Consider the following 17640-nt stretch of genomic DNA (forward strand, 5'->3'; position numbering starts at 1 on the left):
CTCTCCCTTAGAGATAGGGTGAGAAGCTCTGTCATGTGAGAGGAGCACAAAGTAAAGCCGCTCCTCCTCCACATCGAGAGGAGCCAGATGAGGTGGCTCGGGCATCTGGTCAGGATGCCACCCGAACGCCTCCCTAGGGAGGTGTTTAGGGCACGTCCAACCGGTAGGAGGCTACGGGGAAGACCCAGGACACGTTGGGAAGACTATGTCTCCCGGCTGGCCTGGGAACGCCTCGGGATCCCCCGGGAAGAGCTGGACGAAGTGGCTGGGGAGAGGGAAGTCTGGGCTTCCCTGCTTAGGCTGCTGCCCCTGCGACCAGACCTCGGATAAGCGGAAGATGATGGATGGATGGATGGATGGATGGATGGCATTTCAATAGTGTATGTGAGAGCATTTCAGTAGTGTGTATAAGAGTGTTTCAGTAGTGTGTGTGAGAGAAAAACATTTCAGTTGTTTATGTGAGAGCATTTCAGTTGTGTGTGTAAGAGTGTTTCAGTAGGGTGTGTGAGAGAAAAACATTTCAGTTGTTTAAGTGAGAGCATTTCAGTAGTGTATGTGAGAGTATTTCAGTAGTGTGTATAAGAGTGTTTCTGTAGTGCGTGAGAGAAAAACATTTCAGTTGTTTATGTGACAGCATTTCAGTAGTGTATGTAAGAGGTAATTCTGAATAATGTCCCTAACGGCCCCTCATATATTCTGCTGCTGGCACACAATGCTCATGACATGTTTGTTGTCGTCCAGCAACACCCACACACACGCACGCAGCTATGCCAACATGCTAATGTGTTCTTGGCTGTATGTCATTCATACACTTTCAGCATGTGTCCTATAACACATTAAACCAGGAACAACAACTAAAATAGTATTTTTGTACATATTACATAACATTTATTAGTCACTTAAAGACACATCGAAACTCATAGTCATCTTTTTTTCAACACAACTGTACTTTCTACACTGATGATGATGATGTCATTGACGATGATGTCATTGATGATGGTGTCGCTAATGATGATGATTATGTCATTGATATTGATGTCATTAATGATTACTATGTCGATGATTTGGCCCTAGTGTGTGAATTTGAGTGTGAATGTTGTCTGTCTATCTGTTTTGGCCCTGCGATGAGGGGGCGACTTGCCCAGTGTGTACCTCGCCTTCCGCCCGATTGTAGCTAAGATAGGCTCCAGCGTCCCCCGCGACCCCGAAGGGAATAAGCGGTAGAAAATGGATGGATGGAAGGATTTCACCAATGATGATATCGTCTGATTAAAGATGTCATTGTTCATGATGTTAAAGATAATGATGATGATGTCAATAATGAGGATGTATTCAAGGTGTAAGAGGAAGCTTAAAGATGCCAACAGGAAGTGATTGATGTAGAAGGAGCATATTATCCATCACGACAATCCATCCCACAAGGATGGGCTGAACACCACACTTCCTTCTTTACAACAGCAAATGTAAGGCGGGATCGCCTTTCCTAAAGCAATCACATTTCTGATTGCTTCTAATTGGCTCCCTCTGTGGCCCTTTGCTTCCTGTTGCTGCACGCCGCTTCTCATGAGCTATATGCTAGTGCTACGTGTTAAAGTGCATGAAAGTTTCATTTTCATGAATGATGATGGCAATAGGAAGGGTCCATGGAGACAGGGCGATCACATTGATGATGTCGCTGGGTGCCGCCATATTTCTTCATCAGCATGGAAAGCGTGCTAAACTAACGAGCTAACATAGCAGCTTCTCCAGGTTTCAGGAAATCTCTGACCGTGATGTTGTTGAAAGACAGTAACATCATCAACTTCATGAATGACATCATCGTTATACTCATGAGGGACAGTATCGACTCATGGGTGACATACTGTCAGACTGGCGTATGCTACTTGCAGCTAGTAGGGGACTTCCTGTCCAGGTGGAAGTCATCACATGGTTATTTCTGGCCTGTCGCTGGCGCCGTTGGCAGCGGAACTGGGTGTGGCCTTCTTGATGGAGGTGAGCCGAATATGAGAGGTGCTGTGCAGGTAGCTGGCCTGGCGCTGTGCGCGAGGGCGGTGACCGCATCGCAGCTGACTGGAGAGAGACGGAGAGAAAGCGGTAAATGGACGGCCGTGTGACCACGCGGATGGCTCGAGGCGATCACCTGTTGAAGTGGCGGCGAAAGCTGTCGCTGAGCAGGTAGAGTGCGAAGGGGTTGACGCAGGACGAGGAGAAGCTGAGAATGCGTGCTAGCAGCGTGACGAGCAGGTGGGCTAATGAAACATCCATCTGCTGGTAGTGGAAGGAGCGGTACATGTAGAGCACATGGTTGGGCAGCCAGCAGAGGGCGAACAAACCCACGAAGACCAACACGATTTTAGCCAGACGCTTCCTGGTCTCCATCTGCAACACCCAAACGTTAGCATTCGCATGCCAACAACATGCCAACCAGGATGTAACATGTTTACATAAGCAGGAAGCTCACAGGGGTCATTCACGTGCACTGACACGGGTCAGCGCTCGCTCACAAAAGCTCAACCTTTGACCCCCTGATGCTGACCTCCCTTTGCCTGTTGTCTCTGAAAGGCGCGGTGCTAATGTTGTGCAGCCAGTGTGTGGAGGTGGAAGGTCAGGTGGAAGATGTCACCTGAGAGCCCCTTGAATAAAGGATGTTTGCTAGCAAAGGTCAACCGCTGATAAATATTACTCACGTCTTTGTTATTCAGCTTCTTTCAAGCTAACAGAACTTTCCACAGCTTCATCAACCTTCTCTCCTCCTTCAAATTCTTCATATCCACAAGAAGGATGGTACAGAAACTTGCTTCCATAAACTGCAATAACTACAAAGAATAATGCTCAAAATATTATGTGTGTTATTTTTAATATTATTAGTATAGTAGTAGTAGTATATGGTATTGTACAAGTATTGTTAGTAATAGTATAATTGTCGTAGTAGTTGTAGTGATATTTTTCAAGAATTTTAAGTAATAGTAGCAGTAGTACTGATACAGTACTACTACTACTTACTGTACAATAGTAAGTTATAGTACAGTAGTAGTAGTAGTAGTAGTAGTAGTAGTAGTACTGATATTGTAATTATAGTAGTAATAGTAGTAGTAGTACTGATATTGTACAAGTATTGAAAGTAATGAGTAAAGTACCACTGATAGTCACACAGACACTAGGTGTGGTAAAATTCCCGTCTGCATTTCACCCATCACCTTGTTCTCCCCCTGGGAGGGCAGAGGAGCAGTGAGCAGCAGCGGGAGCCGCGCTCGGTAATCATTTTGGTGATTTAACCCACAATTCCAACCCAAGATGGTTAGTGCCAAGCAGGGAGGTAATGGGTCCAATTTTTATAGTCTTTGGTATGACTCGGCCGGAGTTTGAACTCACCACCTTGTCTCAGGATGGACACTCTAACCACAAGGTCACTGAGCTAATATCAATCAAAATGTATTTGTACAGCGCCCGGAACAGCGTGGCTTGGTTGGTAGAGTGGCCTTGCCAGCAACTTAAGGGTTCCAGGTTCATTCCCCGCTTCTGTCATCCTAGACACAGCCGTTGTGTCCTTGGGCAAGGCACTGTACCACCTGCTCCCAGTGCCACCCACAATGGTTTAATTGTAACTTAGATAATTATTTTTTTTTACTGTGTAAAGGGCCTTGAGAGCCACTAGAGAAAAGCACTATATAAATATAATTCACGTCAGAATTCACTAATCGCAAGGGATTAAAGGGCTTTACAAACTCACAATGACATCCGCTGATCTAAACCCACATCAGGGCAAGGAAAATGTCAAAAGACCCCGGCTGGGGAAAAAAAAGAAACCTTGGGAAGAGGCTGCAGATAAATGAATGCACCTTCCAGGGAGATTGGCCACAATGGATGATGAGTTGGTATAATTATTGAATTATTAAATTATTAAATAGTGTGGGAGTCCCAGTCTGCTGGGAAACTAAAAGTTAGTCCTTCTTCTTCCGGGCTCAGCCAGGTCAGCTATGCAGTGACGTCTGCAGGTGTTCATGGAAGAGTGATTCCACCTGGGTCAGAGCTAAAGTCAGCTTGCACCTAATAATTGTCATAGTAGTAGTAGTAGTATAAAAAAGTACAAGTATTGTAAGTAGTAGTATTAGTAGTAGTGAAATTGGACACCAGAGGTTATGGGGGCTGTCAAACTGAAGGAATCCTGACTGAGCATGGATGGCTTGTGGTAGAGCATCTGCCCACACATATCCTCTATAATAATAATTATAATAATAGATTTGTTTCATATGGCGCTTTTCCAGACACTCAAAGTGCATTACAGTGAGAACCGAGAAGCCATCATTGTTTCACTCCACATTCACTAAAGTGATGGTGGTAAGATAAATTTGTAGTCACAGCTGCCCCTGGGGTAGACTGACGGAATACGGCTGCCAATTTGTTCTTAAAGCACCTATGACCACCATCAAACATACACCAGTGTGAGTCCCTGGAATCATACCAGAATCCCTCAAGTTTCTGGACGACCGCTCTACCATCTGAGCCACACCTCTTTTACATGTCCACACATGGCCCCACACATCCAAACATGTCCTACCTGTTCACACCTGTCAATACTTCATGCACATCTGTCCCACATATCCCCACACATCCGCACCTGTTTCTTGGTGTGCTCACTGAGCTCTCCGGGCATGTTGTGTGCACTGCGTGTGAGCGTGCGAGCAATGTGGTAGTAATACACGGAGATGACGGCCAGCGGGAACAGGAAGTAAACCAGGAAGATCATCACTGAATGGACCTTAGGATGCGTCCGGTTGGACAGTGGGTACGGGACGCAGTTGACGAAGGTAATGTTTTCACTGTCCCTTTGAACCTGACGATGGGAGGAGCCAAAGGTGAGACCGCTGTCCGGTGTCTCAGGCGTTACCGTTAGCGGTACCTGCATGGAGACCACTTCGGAGAAGACGGCCTCGGGGATGGCCATCAGGATGGACAGCAGCCAGATGGACGCGGCCTTTACGCATGTCCACAAAACAGCGCCAGATGTATGGATGTCCATGGGCTTTACGATGGCCTTGTACCTAAAGAACATGTTAAGAACATGTGGAAAACAGGGGATGAACAGTTGAAAAAATATGTGAAGAACATGTGACAAACAGGTGAAGAATAATTGTAGAACATGTGAAGAACAAGTGAAGAACAGTAGCAGTAGGACCCTGGAGGTCTGTGGTCCTACATGTTTCACATGGTCCTGGATCAGTAGGCCGTAGAGAAAACTATTTTGTTTTTGCAGTCCAGTGTCAGCTGTCCATCTTGGTCTAATTATAAGCTCATCATGAACTTGAGGCTCATTAGAGCTTGTTAGAGCTCGTTAATGCTTGTTAGAAGCCATCAAGGTCGGACTACAGCTGAGTGGTCAGGAAATTAGTTTGCTGTTAGCAGCTAGCATTACACCACTGATTGCTAATGCCATCTCTACAGTGACGGCCAATCAGTGAAAGTTTATCAAGACAATAAAGAACAAGAGGTGACATCTACGAGATGTCATCATCATCTTCTTTTCACCACCGTGGACAAGGATGGCGACGATTGATTAGGTACATCAGCAATAAGACTTAATCAATATTGAACACATTAATGGTGATGATAGGAATCCTATTGATTTGTGATTAAGGGCTGTACAAATAAAGTGTGATGGATTGATGTTTGCATGTTCTCCCCTCTGCGATGAGGTGGCGACTTGTCCAGGGTGTACCCCACCTCCTGCCCGATTGTAGCTGAGATAACCACCAGCGCCCCCCGCGACCCCAAAGGGAATAAGTGATAGAAAATGGATGGATGTTCTCCCCGTTACTGCGCGGGTTCTCTCCGGGTACCCCAGCTTCCTCCCACCTCCAAAGACATGCACCTGGGGATAGGTTGATTGGCAACACTAAATTGGCCCTAGTGTGTGAATGTGAGTGTGAATGTTGTCTGTCTATCTGTGTTGGCCCTGTGATGAGGGGCGACTTGTCCAGGGTGTACACTGCCTTCTGCCCGAGTGCAGCTAAGGTAAGCTCCAGCTCCCCGCCCACCGCCACCACCACCCACAACAACAACCCCCGTGACTCCAAAAGGATCAAGCGGTAGATGGATGGATGGATGGACTGATTGATTGATTGATTGATTGAACAAAAGTGATGAGGGAGAGGATAATAAGATGACGATTATGATGAGGGTAATAGACATATTGATGATGATGATGATGATGATGATGATGATAAACATTTCTAGAGATGATAAAAAACATATTGATGATGATGATGATAAAGATGATAAACTTGTTGATGATGATAACGTAATGATGTGATGATGATAATGTAATAAAAATATTGATGATAATAAACATAATAAATATATTGATGGTGATGATGATGATAAACATATTGATGATGAGGATATTAAACATCTTGATGGCGATGATGAAGATGATAAACATATTAATGATAATGATAATGATAATAAACATATTGATGTGATGGTGATGATAATAAACCTATTGATGAAGAATATAAACATAGATGATGATGATAAACATTCAATGATGACAATAAACATATTGGTGGTGATTATGAAGATGATAAACATATTGACGAGGAGAATAATACACATATCGATGGTGATGATGAGGATGATAAATATATTGATGAAGATGGCGATAATAAACATTGATGATGAGAATAATCAAAATACTGCTGTGATGATGATAATGATAATAAACATATTGATGATGATGATAAAAATATTGATGATGATGATAAACATATTGATGATGATGATGGTGATGATAAATATAAAATATTTAAATGTTATATAATATTTTATATTATATAAAACATATTTTATATGATATAAATTATTATATATTATTATATTTTATAAAATATATAATGTAACATATATTTTACATATAAAATATATAAAACATATTGATGATAAACATATTGATGTGATGATGATGATGATAATACACACATTGATGATGAGAATAATGTAGATACTGATGTGATGAAGATCATAATAAACATATTGATGTTGATGATGATAAACATTATGATGAGAATGATAAACATATTGATGTGATGAGGATGATGATGATAAACACATTGACAAGGAGGATAACACAAATACTGATGTGATGATGAGGATAATAAACAAACTGTATTGATGATGATGATGATAAAATAAACACATTGATGGCGACGATGATGATGACAATAAACATATGATGATGATGATGAAGGCGTGGTCGCACCTGTCGGCGCTGAGGGCGGTGAGCGTGAAGACGGACACGCCAACGGAGGTGAGCTGTATTGCGGGTATGAGCTTGCACGCGACCTCTCCGAGGATCCATTGGTGAGAGAAGAACCGGAAGGCGTCTACCGGCACGCAGGTGAGGATCAGCAGGAGGTCTCCTGCCGCCAAACTGCTGATGAAGATGTTGGGCACACTCCTCATGGCCGCGGTGCTGATGAAGATCTTCATGAGGGTCACGTTGCCCACAAGACCCACAGCGATGATCAGCGTGTATGCCGAGGCCATGACGCAACGCACGGCAACGTACGCGCTTGTCTCCCCATCGTCCGACGACGCCTGGCTCCAGTTGGACCCTAGAACCTCCATCGGAAGTACGGACGGAAAGTCATCGTCCATCGCTGCGTCGGAAGCTCCTGCCGAGACACCGCAGACGCGAAAATATGCGCGCGTAAATGCGCGTGGGGACCTGTGGACGTACGCGTGAGGCTGACACGCGACTAGTGCGCACAAGGAGCAACAGGCGCCTTTGATTACTCAGAATCAAAGAGAGAGAGAGCATCTTCATCATGTTCTTCTTACGTATATCTTCATCATCCCTCATGGTGCTCTTCAAGGTTCCTCATCATCGTCTTTATCACTCTTCTTCACATCTTCATCACTCCTCACCTCATCATTCATCGCCATCATCTTTATCACTCCACCATCCTAATTATTCCTCATCAAACTCATCATCATTTATCATCTTCATCACTCTTTTCCATTGAAGGAATGTATTAGTCCATAATGTCAAAATAAGTAGTAGAATGCAGTAATGTTCAGTGAGTGCATGTGTATACAGTATATGTATACAAACATATGCAATATGATAGGTGTTTGTAGGACTATCATCCATTTCCAAGTGCCCTAAAGCAGTGGTTCTCAACCTTTTTTCAGTGATGTGCCCCCTGTGAACATTTTTTTAATTCAAGTACCTTCTAATTAGAGCAAAGCATTTTGGTTGAAAAAAAGAGATAAAGAAGTAAAATACAGCACTATGTCATCAGTTTCTGATTAAATTGTATAACAGTGCAACATATTGGTCATTTGTAGTGGTCTTTCTTGAACTATTTGGAAAAAAAGATATGAAAATAACTGAAAACTTGTTAAAAAATAAACAAGTGATTGAATTATAAATAAAGATTTCTACACATAGAAGTAATCATCAACTGAAACTGCTCTCTTTGGGGATTGTAATAGAGATCCATCTGGATTCATTAACATAATTCTAAACAGTTCTTCACAAAAAAAAGAAATCTTTAACATCAACATTTAGGGTGGTATGGCGTAGTGGGTAGAGTGGCCGTGCCAGAAACCTGAGGGTTGCAGGTTCGCTTCCCACCTATTGACATCCAAATCGCTGCCGTTGTGTCCTTGGGCAGGACACTTCACCCTTTGCCCCCGGTGCCGCTCACACTGGTGAATGAATGATGAATGAATGATTGGTGGTGGTCGGAGGGGCCGTAGGCGCAAACTGGCAGCCACGCTTCCGTCAGTCTACCCCAGGGCAGGTGTGAATGAATGATGGGTTCCCGCTTCTCTGTGAGCGCTTTGAGTATCTAACAATAGAAAAGCGCGATATAAATCTATCCATCCATCCATCCATCCATCATCTTCCGCTTATCCGAGGTCGGGTCGCGGGGGCAGCAGCCTAAGCAGGTAAGCCCAGACTTCCCTATCTCCAGCCACTTCGTCTAGCTCTTCCCGGGGGATCCCGAGGCGTTCCCAGGCCAGCCGGGAGACATAGTCTTCCCAACGTGTCCGACGCGGGTCACCGGGGCCCCGCTCTGGAGCCAGGCCCGGAGTTGGGGCACGATGGCGAGCGCCTGGTGGTCGGGCCTGTTCCCATGGGGCCCGGCCGGGCACAGCCCGAAGAGGCAACGTGGGTCATCCCTCCAATGGGCTCACCACTCATAGGAGGGGCCATAGAGGTCGGGTGCATTGTGAGCTGGGCGGCAGCCGAAGGCAGAGCACTTGGCGGTCCGATCCTCGGCTACAGAAGATATAAATCTAATCCATTATTATTATTATTAACATTTATGGAACATGTCCACCAAAAATCTAGCTGTCAACACTGAATATTGCATTGTTGTGTTTCTTTTCACAGTTTATGAACTTACATTCATATTTTGTTGAAATGTTGTTCAATAAATATATTTATCCATTATTTTTGAAATGTTGCTATTTTTAGAAAATTTTTTAAAACTCTCACGTACACCTTGGCATACCTTCAAGTACCCCCAGGGGTACGCGTACCCCCATTTGAGAACCACTGCCCTAGAGCCCTTACAATCCTCAGTTCCTTTTCAAGGGACATGTATTTATTTTTGTCAGAGCCGTTCCTTAGCCTCATGCTAAACTTTAGGTCACATTCATGGCCTACAACCCAAGGACAATGGCCCTCTGAACAACACAACTACTAAAAAAAATGCTGAGTTATTTTGATAACCCAATTTATGAGTTGCGAGTGTTGGGTTAAATTTTGGAGTTATTTTTATGAAGCGCAATCCATGTTTTGCGTTAATATAGTATTATTTTAACTCAGTTTCTGGGTTTTCAAAACTATGAATCATTTTTGAGTTGATTTTCAATGAGTAAAGCATTTTTGGGTAAAAGGCTTTTTTTTTATTAAAAAGCTACTTTTTTGTTGAACGGAATTTTATTGTGAATTCATCTCATTAAGATTATTACATATTATTTGCAGACAATACAAATTTATACTGTTCAGGAGACGACTTGAAAATCTTAGCTGATAATACTGAAGAGGAATTGGTTGAATTAAAATTGTGGTTTGATGTAAATAAATTATCTTTAAATTTGGAAAATTCTAAATGTATGGTATTCAGTAATAAAAGAAAGGAATAAGTTAGTTTATTCATAAACAATGTGAAAATTGAGAAGGTGTCTGAAATCAGATTTCTTGGGGTCATCCTAGATGAAAAGTTGACATGGAAATCTCATATATTGCATGGGAAAAATAAGGTACTGGTATCTAAAAACGTATTTATTTTAAACAAGGTTAAAAACAGTTTCCCGTATAATACAATGAGAATGTTATATTGCTCAATCAGTCTATAATTATTGTGCAGAAATATGGGGAAGTACATATCACAGCGACATAATGCCTTTATTTATTTCACAGAAAGGAGCAATTTGCAATATTTTTAAAGTAGGATATAGAGACCACACAAATCCTCTGTTCATTAGGCAGGACTATTAAAACTATAAGAAATTGCCGAATTGCATATCCTCTATTGCAGGGGTAGGGAACCCATGGCTCTAGAGCCAGATGTGGCTCTTTTGATGACTGCATCTGGCTCTCAGATAAATCTTACCTGACATTGCTTAACACGATAAGTAATGAATAATTCCGCTGGTAATCACAATGTTAAAAATAACGTTCAAAAAATAAAATATTCTCATGCATTTTATTCCATTCATCCGTTTTGTACCGCACCTGTTCAAGAAATAACAATGTTATTACAAATAATTAGGGACTTATTATACTCCAAAATGTTGGTCTTACTTAAAAAATGCACGCAATTAGTTGTATTCAGTGTTAAAAATATGATATGGCTCTCACGGAAATACATTTTAAAGTATTTGGCTTTCATGGCTCTCTCAGCCAAAAAGGTTCCCGACCCCTGCTCTATAGTGATGTTCAAAGCTAAAAAATAAAGTTAATCCGAAGGACTAACAAAAGTTATTCTTGTTCACGTCCGAAGATGAGAATAACAGAAGGTCGAATGACTTTAAACATCCAAGAGCGCAAACAAATTTAAAAAAAATGTGCTTGTCTGTGGCTGGTGTGAAAACATGTAATTCTCTAAAGAGAGACTTAAGTTGCAAGAATATTTTTTGATTCAAAATGAGTTACAAAAATATAGACAACTGGCAGTATATCAAAAACAGATTTTTGATTTTGATTGGACATATCATTGTGAAAATGCTTAAATGAAAATTAAAAAGTATGTTGGAGTTTGAGTGTTGGTGGACGGATCAGTGATGAAGTCATCTAAAATAATTTGTGTTAAAAAAGACGGCAGATAAATATAAAAATATTATTCTTCTATCTGCTCCTTTTTAATCATGGAAATGTATAGAAACAAAAACACAACAATGAAAGTGTGAACTGTATGTGGCTTGCATACATGCATTTTTATAAAAGGAATACAAATAAATTAAATGATGATGATCTGCGATGAGGTGGCGACTTGTCCAGGGTGTACCCCGCCTTCCGCCCGGTTGTAGCTGAGATAGGCCCCAAAAGGGAATAAGCGGTAGAAAGTGGATGGATGGATAAATGATGATGATGATTATTTACAATCACACATCTTATGTACATGAAAATATTTGAGCATGCTGTGTATGACTACTATGACCATTTTTCTTGTGAAAAAATATCACTCGTATCTTGCGTTTGAGTATATTTTAATGGAAATTAAAATAATGTTGATAAGAAGTCGGAAAAAAGTAAGGCAAACTAGCAGTAAAATGTACATTTTTTAACCAACTTAGGTTGAAAGAATTAACCGAAAATGTTGAGTTAAAATAACTAAAATAAGGGGTTTGTCCTTTTCTGAACCATGCTGCAGTTGGGTTAAAATTTGATTATTTTTTAGTGTGTTTATATGCCTAATATATTAAGATATCATTTTGATAGAAGTTTGTGCCAATGCTATCAATGCATCAGAAGATGTAGGGATGCTGGAAGTAACATTGTGGAGGTCCTACCAGACGGGGCCAGATGATACACGAAGACAAGTATGAAGCATTTTGAGGTTAGGAGCTCACAGAGGACCCCTTCTGATCAAAGCTTGCTCCAGAAAATGACCAAAACCAGATCCTGTCCTGCTGACCAACTGCTTAGTTTGGTGAGAAGGTCTCTGTCCAGGAATGTTCTATCTTTTTATTTAGTCAAACCCCTTGTTAAAATAAATCTAAGACGGTGAATCTGAAAATTGACAGCGATTTGGTGAGTTTTATTAGAGAATAAACCAACACGCCAAGGAGAAAAACCTCCCTTCATCTACATCATGCACCATCTTCGTCGCTCCCCACCATAGTTTTCATCATTCATCATCTTCATCAATCTTTACCATCTTCAACACTTCTCGTCATACTTTTCACAATTCATCACCATCATCTTCATCACATTTTACTATATTCATCATTACCATCTTCACCACTCTTCGCCATACTCTTCATCATTAATCACCATCAACTTCATCACTATTGTCATAATTCCTCAACATCACCTTCCTCAAAATCATCTCCCTCAATCATCACTATCATCTTACTCATTCTCCAGCATTATCTTCATCATTTCTTCCAATCATGTTTAGCATTCCTCACATCATCTTCAACATTCCTCACCGTTATCTTCATTATTCTTCACATCACCACCATTTGTATTTCTCACGGTCATCTTCCTCACCATCATCTTCATCATTCATCACTATCATCTTCCTCACCATTATCTTCATCATCAACAAGCTTTAGGGTTTAATGTTAACACACACACACACACACACACACACACACACACACACACACACACACACACACACACACACAGACACACACACACACACACACACACACACACACATACACTTTAGTGGCTGCTTGTTGATGTAGGGGTCAACTGTAACAGGTGTGTGACGTGGAAGGACAGGAAGTTTCCATCAAAATAAGAACATGGCAGGGATGTGTTTATCTGCTGGGTGACAGTGGCTGCTCTTGTTGTTTATTTTGAAAGGGGGGACAGGAAGCATCAGGTGGGCGTAGCTTGCCGTTGCCTGGTCAGCGGGTGGTGAGCGTTGTGCGTTTAGGACGTGTGAGAGTGAGAAAGGGGGATGAACAACACGCCGCCAGGATTACGGTTGGTGTGTGGACTTTTTCTTTGACAAACTTTGCGGTGGAGGTTAGCGTCTGTGTGGGACAAGGGACATCTTGTGTATTTGGGACGGCGGCGGCCTCAATGCTCTTCCAGAAGTATTTGCAGTGCAGGGTGTGTTGTCATCACTTTCTGACTTTTGTCTTTTGGTCATCCTTCACCTGACGTTGTGTGTAGCGAAGGTTTGGACTTTGTGTTTTTCAGCGTGAGCATTGTGTGCCTCCAACTGGAGGTTGTTTTTTTTGCTGACATGGGGATTATAATGCTGGCCATTGTTGGCCCCTCTGTGTCTACTGAGCTGGTCAATTGATGCGGGATAAAAGGCAAAAAGTATGCATTGACACGGGCTTTGGGTACGTCGAGGCAGAGGGCGGTCGTGTCGGCGCTGCCATGCGGGCCCAGAACCCTCCTGGACTCAAAGCGACATGTCTTTAAACTACATCAAAAACTTCTATGAAGGATGCGTAAGTAACGTTTAACTCGGGCAGCAGCCTCCTCTCGTCTCTTTCCGAGTCGCTCCGGTTCTGTTGGACGGAGTGACCATTGTGGAGCGACCGGTGGCATTAGTGAGAAATGATGAAGGCCAAGAAGGTTTGATGAAAGCTTTGTGTTCCCCTGAAAAGCTTTCACTCTTTTATGTGCTGACAAAAGAAGCTTTCACTTTGCTCTCAATACACACCATTGCTGCACCTGTGTGTGTGTGTGTGCGTGTGTGTGTGTGTGTGTGTGTGTGTGTGTGTGTGTGTGTGTGTCTGTGCGTGTGTGTGTGTACATCCAATGAATGGCGCCTGACTTGTTCGTATGTGTGTGTGTGTGTGTTACAGCTCAGGCCTCCGACGGTGATCGGCCAGTTCCACACCTTGTTCTTCGGCTCGGTGCGGATGTTCTTCCTGGGAGTTCTGGGCTTCGCTGTCTACGGGAATGAGGCACTGCACTTCAGCTGCGACCCAGATCGCAGAGAGCTCAACCTGTACTGTTACAACCAGTTCCGACCCATAACGCCTCAGGTAGGACTGGCCACTGACGTATAGCCGAAACGTCTTATTACGTTACTAGTGTTCTCTTGCAGGTCTTCTGGGCCTTACAGCTGGTCACGGTTTTGGTTCCGGGGGCAGTGTTCCACCTCTATGCGGCCTGCAAGAACATCGACCAGGAGGAGATCCTGGAGCGACCTATCTACACCGTCTTCTACATCATCTCTGTTCTCCTACGCATCATTTTGGAAGTCATCGCCTTCTGGCTACAGAGTCACCTGTTTGGCTTCCAGGTGTGGTGATCGCCCTCCTGTCAGTTGTAGAACATGCGCTACCACAGCGGCCATGTTTGTCCTGTTTTTCGAGGACCTTTAGACTAGCTGAGATGATGCATCAGCAGATAAGTGCGATAGTCTTCAAAGGTTCTTCTCACATGTTCTCGTTCTCGCAGGTTCACCCACTCTATATGTGTGACGCTAGTGCTTTGGAGAAGGCCTTCAACGTGACCAAGTGCATGGTGCCCGAGCACTTTGAAAAGACCATCTTCTTGAGCGCCATGTACACCTTCACCGTCATCACCATTCTGCTATGCATCGCCGAGATCTTTGAGATACTCTGCAGACGTCTTGGCTATCTCAACAACCAATGACGTGCACACGCCACATCTTTACTTTCTGTCAGCCTCTTGGAAGATAATGCAGGAGCACCATATGTGCTTCATTATGACTGGAATATTCTGAGGGAGGTCATACCAGGTTTTACGTCAAATGGGAGCCAAAAGTTCTAGTCTGTAGAACATGCCACAGCCAGGAGGTCCAAAAGTGTCCTGTGAGGAGAACATGATGCTGCTCTTGGACCGAATCAAGTCTTTCTAAGGTCAGGATGGACACAATATGGACATGAACCACCTGCTCAGGAGCATCCTTCCTCACACTTCCGTGTGTGACATTTCCACCGTGTGTGTGTGTCCATTGCAGTCTTTCCTGCATGGACAGAAGCACACTTGGCTCGAGAGAATGGCTTTGTTTACGCTCACATTCAAATTGAAACATTGGGGACACAAAAATGACGCTCCTTGAGGTAGTCATCAATTGGCTTGCTTAAGGAGCTTCATTAACTTTGGGTTTGAAATGGACGACAGCAGCATCAAATGTTCTTAAACTTCCTCCTTTCCAATGTCATTATTTAGTAGTATTATTTATTGATATATTTCATCTCGTGAAGTCACGGAACACATGGTATTTTGTTTTTATCGTCTTCATCAGACATCCATCCAACTTTTGTGAAGAACTTTCCAGCAATCTGTTTTTCATCTCAGGTACAAAATTGCATTAGCAGACAAAAGTGGATCAAACCCTCATTTTCAACGCTTTGAAAGCGCTGATGGAAGCTTTGGTTACGCACGCGGCGGCACGGCGGCGGCTTTAAGAGGATTTGAAACTGCTGTGTTTCCCTGTGCTTTAGGTCCGTTTGTGTTGTGCTGGTCTTTGCTTGTAAGGTTTGCAACACTTTGTTCTGTTCATCCTATTAAACAATCTCACAATTATAGATTTGATGACATCTGTGCATTCTTGCAGTTGTTACGTTACAAGCAACAAAGATGTCAGTAATGACAGTGTTTTCATGTAAGCTTTGCTGCTTATTCCTTTTTAAATAAGACCCTTGCTGTGTCAAAAACTAACCTTGATTAAGTTGATTAGCTGCTAGTAGTCGTGACGTCACATCTTGACGATAAAATACATGCCAAAGCCAGTACTTTTTCTAGGCGTTATTCATACTTTTTTACACATTTATCTTTTTTTAGGCGTGAGAGTGTCATACCTTAAGCTCAGAGCTTGCTAACTCGCTGTCAAAATGCAGTGCTTAGAGATAATCTGGTATGTACAAAAAACATGGCGATACTACCTCAGCAACCGACATGATTTACCTTAAACATGCTAGCCCTGTTGCTAATACCTTCAACATATTGTGTTTGACTTATTCCCCACATGGTGTTTACTTTTACGTGAATCATTTTTGGAAGTGTGGAATGGTTGCGTTATTGGGATCCTAGCGACATCAAATAAATGAATGATGACGTCTAATATTTTGAACTTCTTTCTAATGTCTTAATGTTGCTTGTTTGTAAAGAATAACTCAACAACGTTGTCTGTAGTTGATGTCAAATAAGTCATTGTGAACCAATTTTATGTGCAACACATTCAAATAAAATATACTGAATTACCTGCAATGTCATTTAAAAATCAGTTGCTTGGATTGACATTTTTTGAAAATGTTAAATACAGTATTAGGTTTGGAGGGAATTTACCTGACGTGGGATAAACCCTAACTTTCTTATTTCATGTTCTTATCACTGACTGAGCATTCTCATGTCCATCCATTCATCCATTTTCTACCGCTTATTTCCTTTGGGGTAGCGGGGTGGCTGGTGCCTATCTCAGCTACAATTGGGCGGAAGGCGGGGTACACCCTGGACAAGTCGCCACCTCATCGCAGGGCCAACACAGATAGATAGACAACATTCACACTCACATTCACACACTAGGGCCAATTTCGTGTTGCCAATCAACCAATTCCCAGGTGCATTACTATGGAGGTGGGAGGAAGTCGGAGTACCCGGAGGGAACCCACGCAGTCTCAGGGAGAACATGCAAACTCCATACAGAAAGATCCCGAAACAGGTGTTGTACCGAAATCTGTTACCCATCGGAATTTGTAAATCCAGGGGGCGATGTTCCCATGGCGTTTGTTGGATGGTTAAACGGCAAGGCCAAAGAGGAGAAGAAGAACGCTTGCGTAAATGGCGTAAACTATCCTTAATGCTGAGACGTCAGTTGTCAGGATTATAGCATTAATAAATTACACATATTCTGGAAATCAATGACTTGCTTTCATTATAGTATGAGTCCATTATGTAAACTGTTGATTCTCTCCCACACATACATTGAGACAACTGACGTTTCATTCCATGATAGCTTTTAATCCGGAAAATTGATGTGTGTGAGAGAGAATCAACAACCGATACAATGGACTCATACTATAATGAAAGTAAGTCATTGATTTCAAGAATATGTGTAATGTATTAATGCTGAAATTCTGACAACTGACGTTTCTGCATTAAGGATAGTTTACGCCATTTACGCAAGCGTTCTTCTTCTCCTCCTCTTTGGCCTTGCCGTTTAACCATCAAACAAACGCCATGGGAACATCGCCCCCAAATTCCGGTGAGGTAACAGATTTCGGTACAACACCGCGGGATTGAACCCAGGACTACTCAGGACCTTCGTATTGTGAGGCAGGCGCACTAACCCTCTTCCACCGTGCTTCTCTCGTGTGTTTCTTAATAATATTTTAATTACTTAATGACAACAAATACATGTTCAAACAACTTACACTTGAGCAGGTTACATGAATATACTTTGTGTTTTTATTTTGGCCTGCCGAGTACCAACGAAGAAGAACGACCAATGACGT

General features: G+C 42.5%; 2 protein-coding genes across 2 annotated transcripts; one reads left to right on the forward strand and one right to left on the reverse strand.

The window, feature by feature from the left end:
* Positions 1 to 922: 922 nt before the first annotated feature.
* nmbr (neuromedin B receptor) lies at positions 923 to 7713 on the reverse strand. Its single transcript, XM_061899588.1, has 5 exons — positions 7256 to 7713; positions 4916 to 5042; positions 4619 to 4834; positions 2141 to 2379; positions 923 to 2070 (listed from the first exon to the last, which is right to left on the reverse strand). Exons 1-5 carry the CDS (start codon positions 7651 to 7653, stop codon positions 1923 to 1925), a joined length of 1128 nt encoding a protein of 375 aa, XP_061755572.1. The 5' UTR covers positions 7654 to 7713; the 3' UTR covers positions 923 to 1922.
* Positions 7714 to 13617: 5904 nt separating this feature from the next.
* Positions 13618 to 16276, forward strand: gje1a (gap junction protein epsilon 1a). Its single transcript, XM_061902166.1, has 4 exons — positions 13618 to 13656; positions 14017 to 14199; positions 14262 to 14459; positions 14618 to 16276. Exons 1-4 carry the CDS (start codon positions 13618 to 13620, stop codon positions 14813 to 14815), a joined length of 618 nt encoding a protein of 205 aa, XP_061758150.1. The 3' UTR covers positions 14816 to 16276.
* Positions 16277 to 17640: the final 1364 nt, after the last annotated feature.

Source organism: Nerophis ophidion, linkage group LG05 (genome assembly GCF_033978795.1).
Source record: "Nerophis ophidion isolate RoL-2023_Sa linkage group LG05, RoL_Noph_v1.0, whole genome shotgun sequence".
In the NCBI taxonomy this organism is placed as follows: Eukaryota; Metazoa; Chordata; class Actinopteri; order Syngnathiformes; family Syngnathidae; genus Nerophis; species Nerophis ophidion.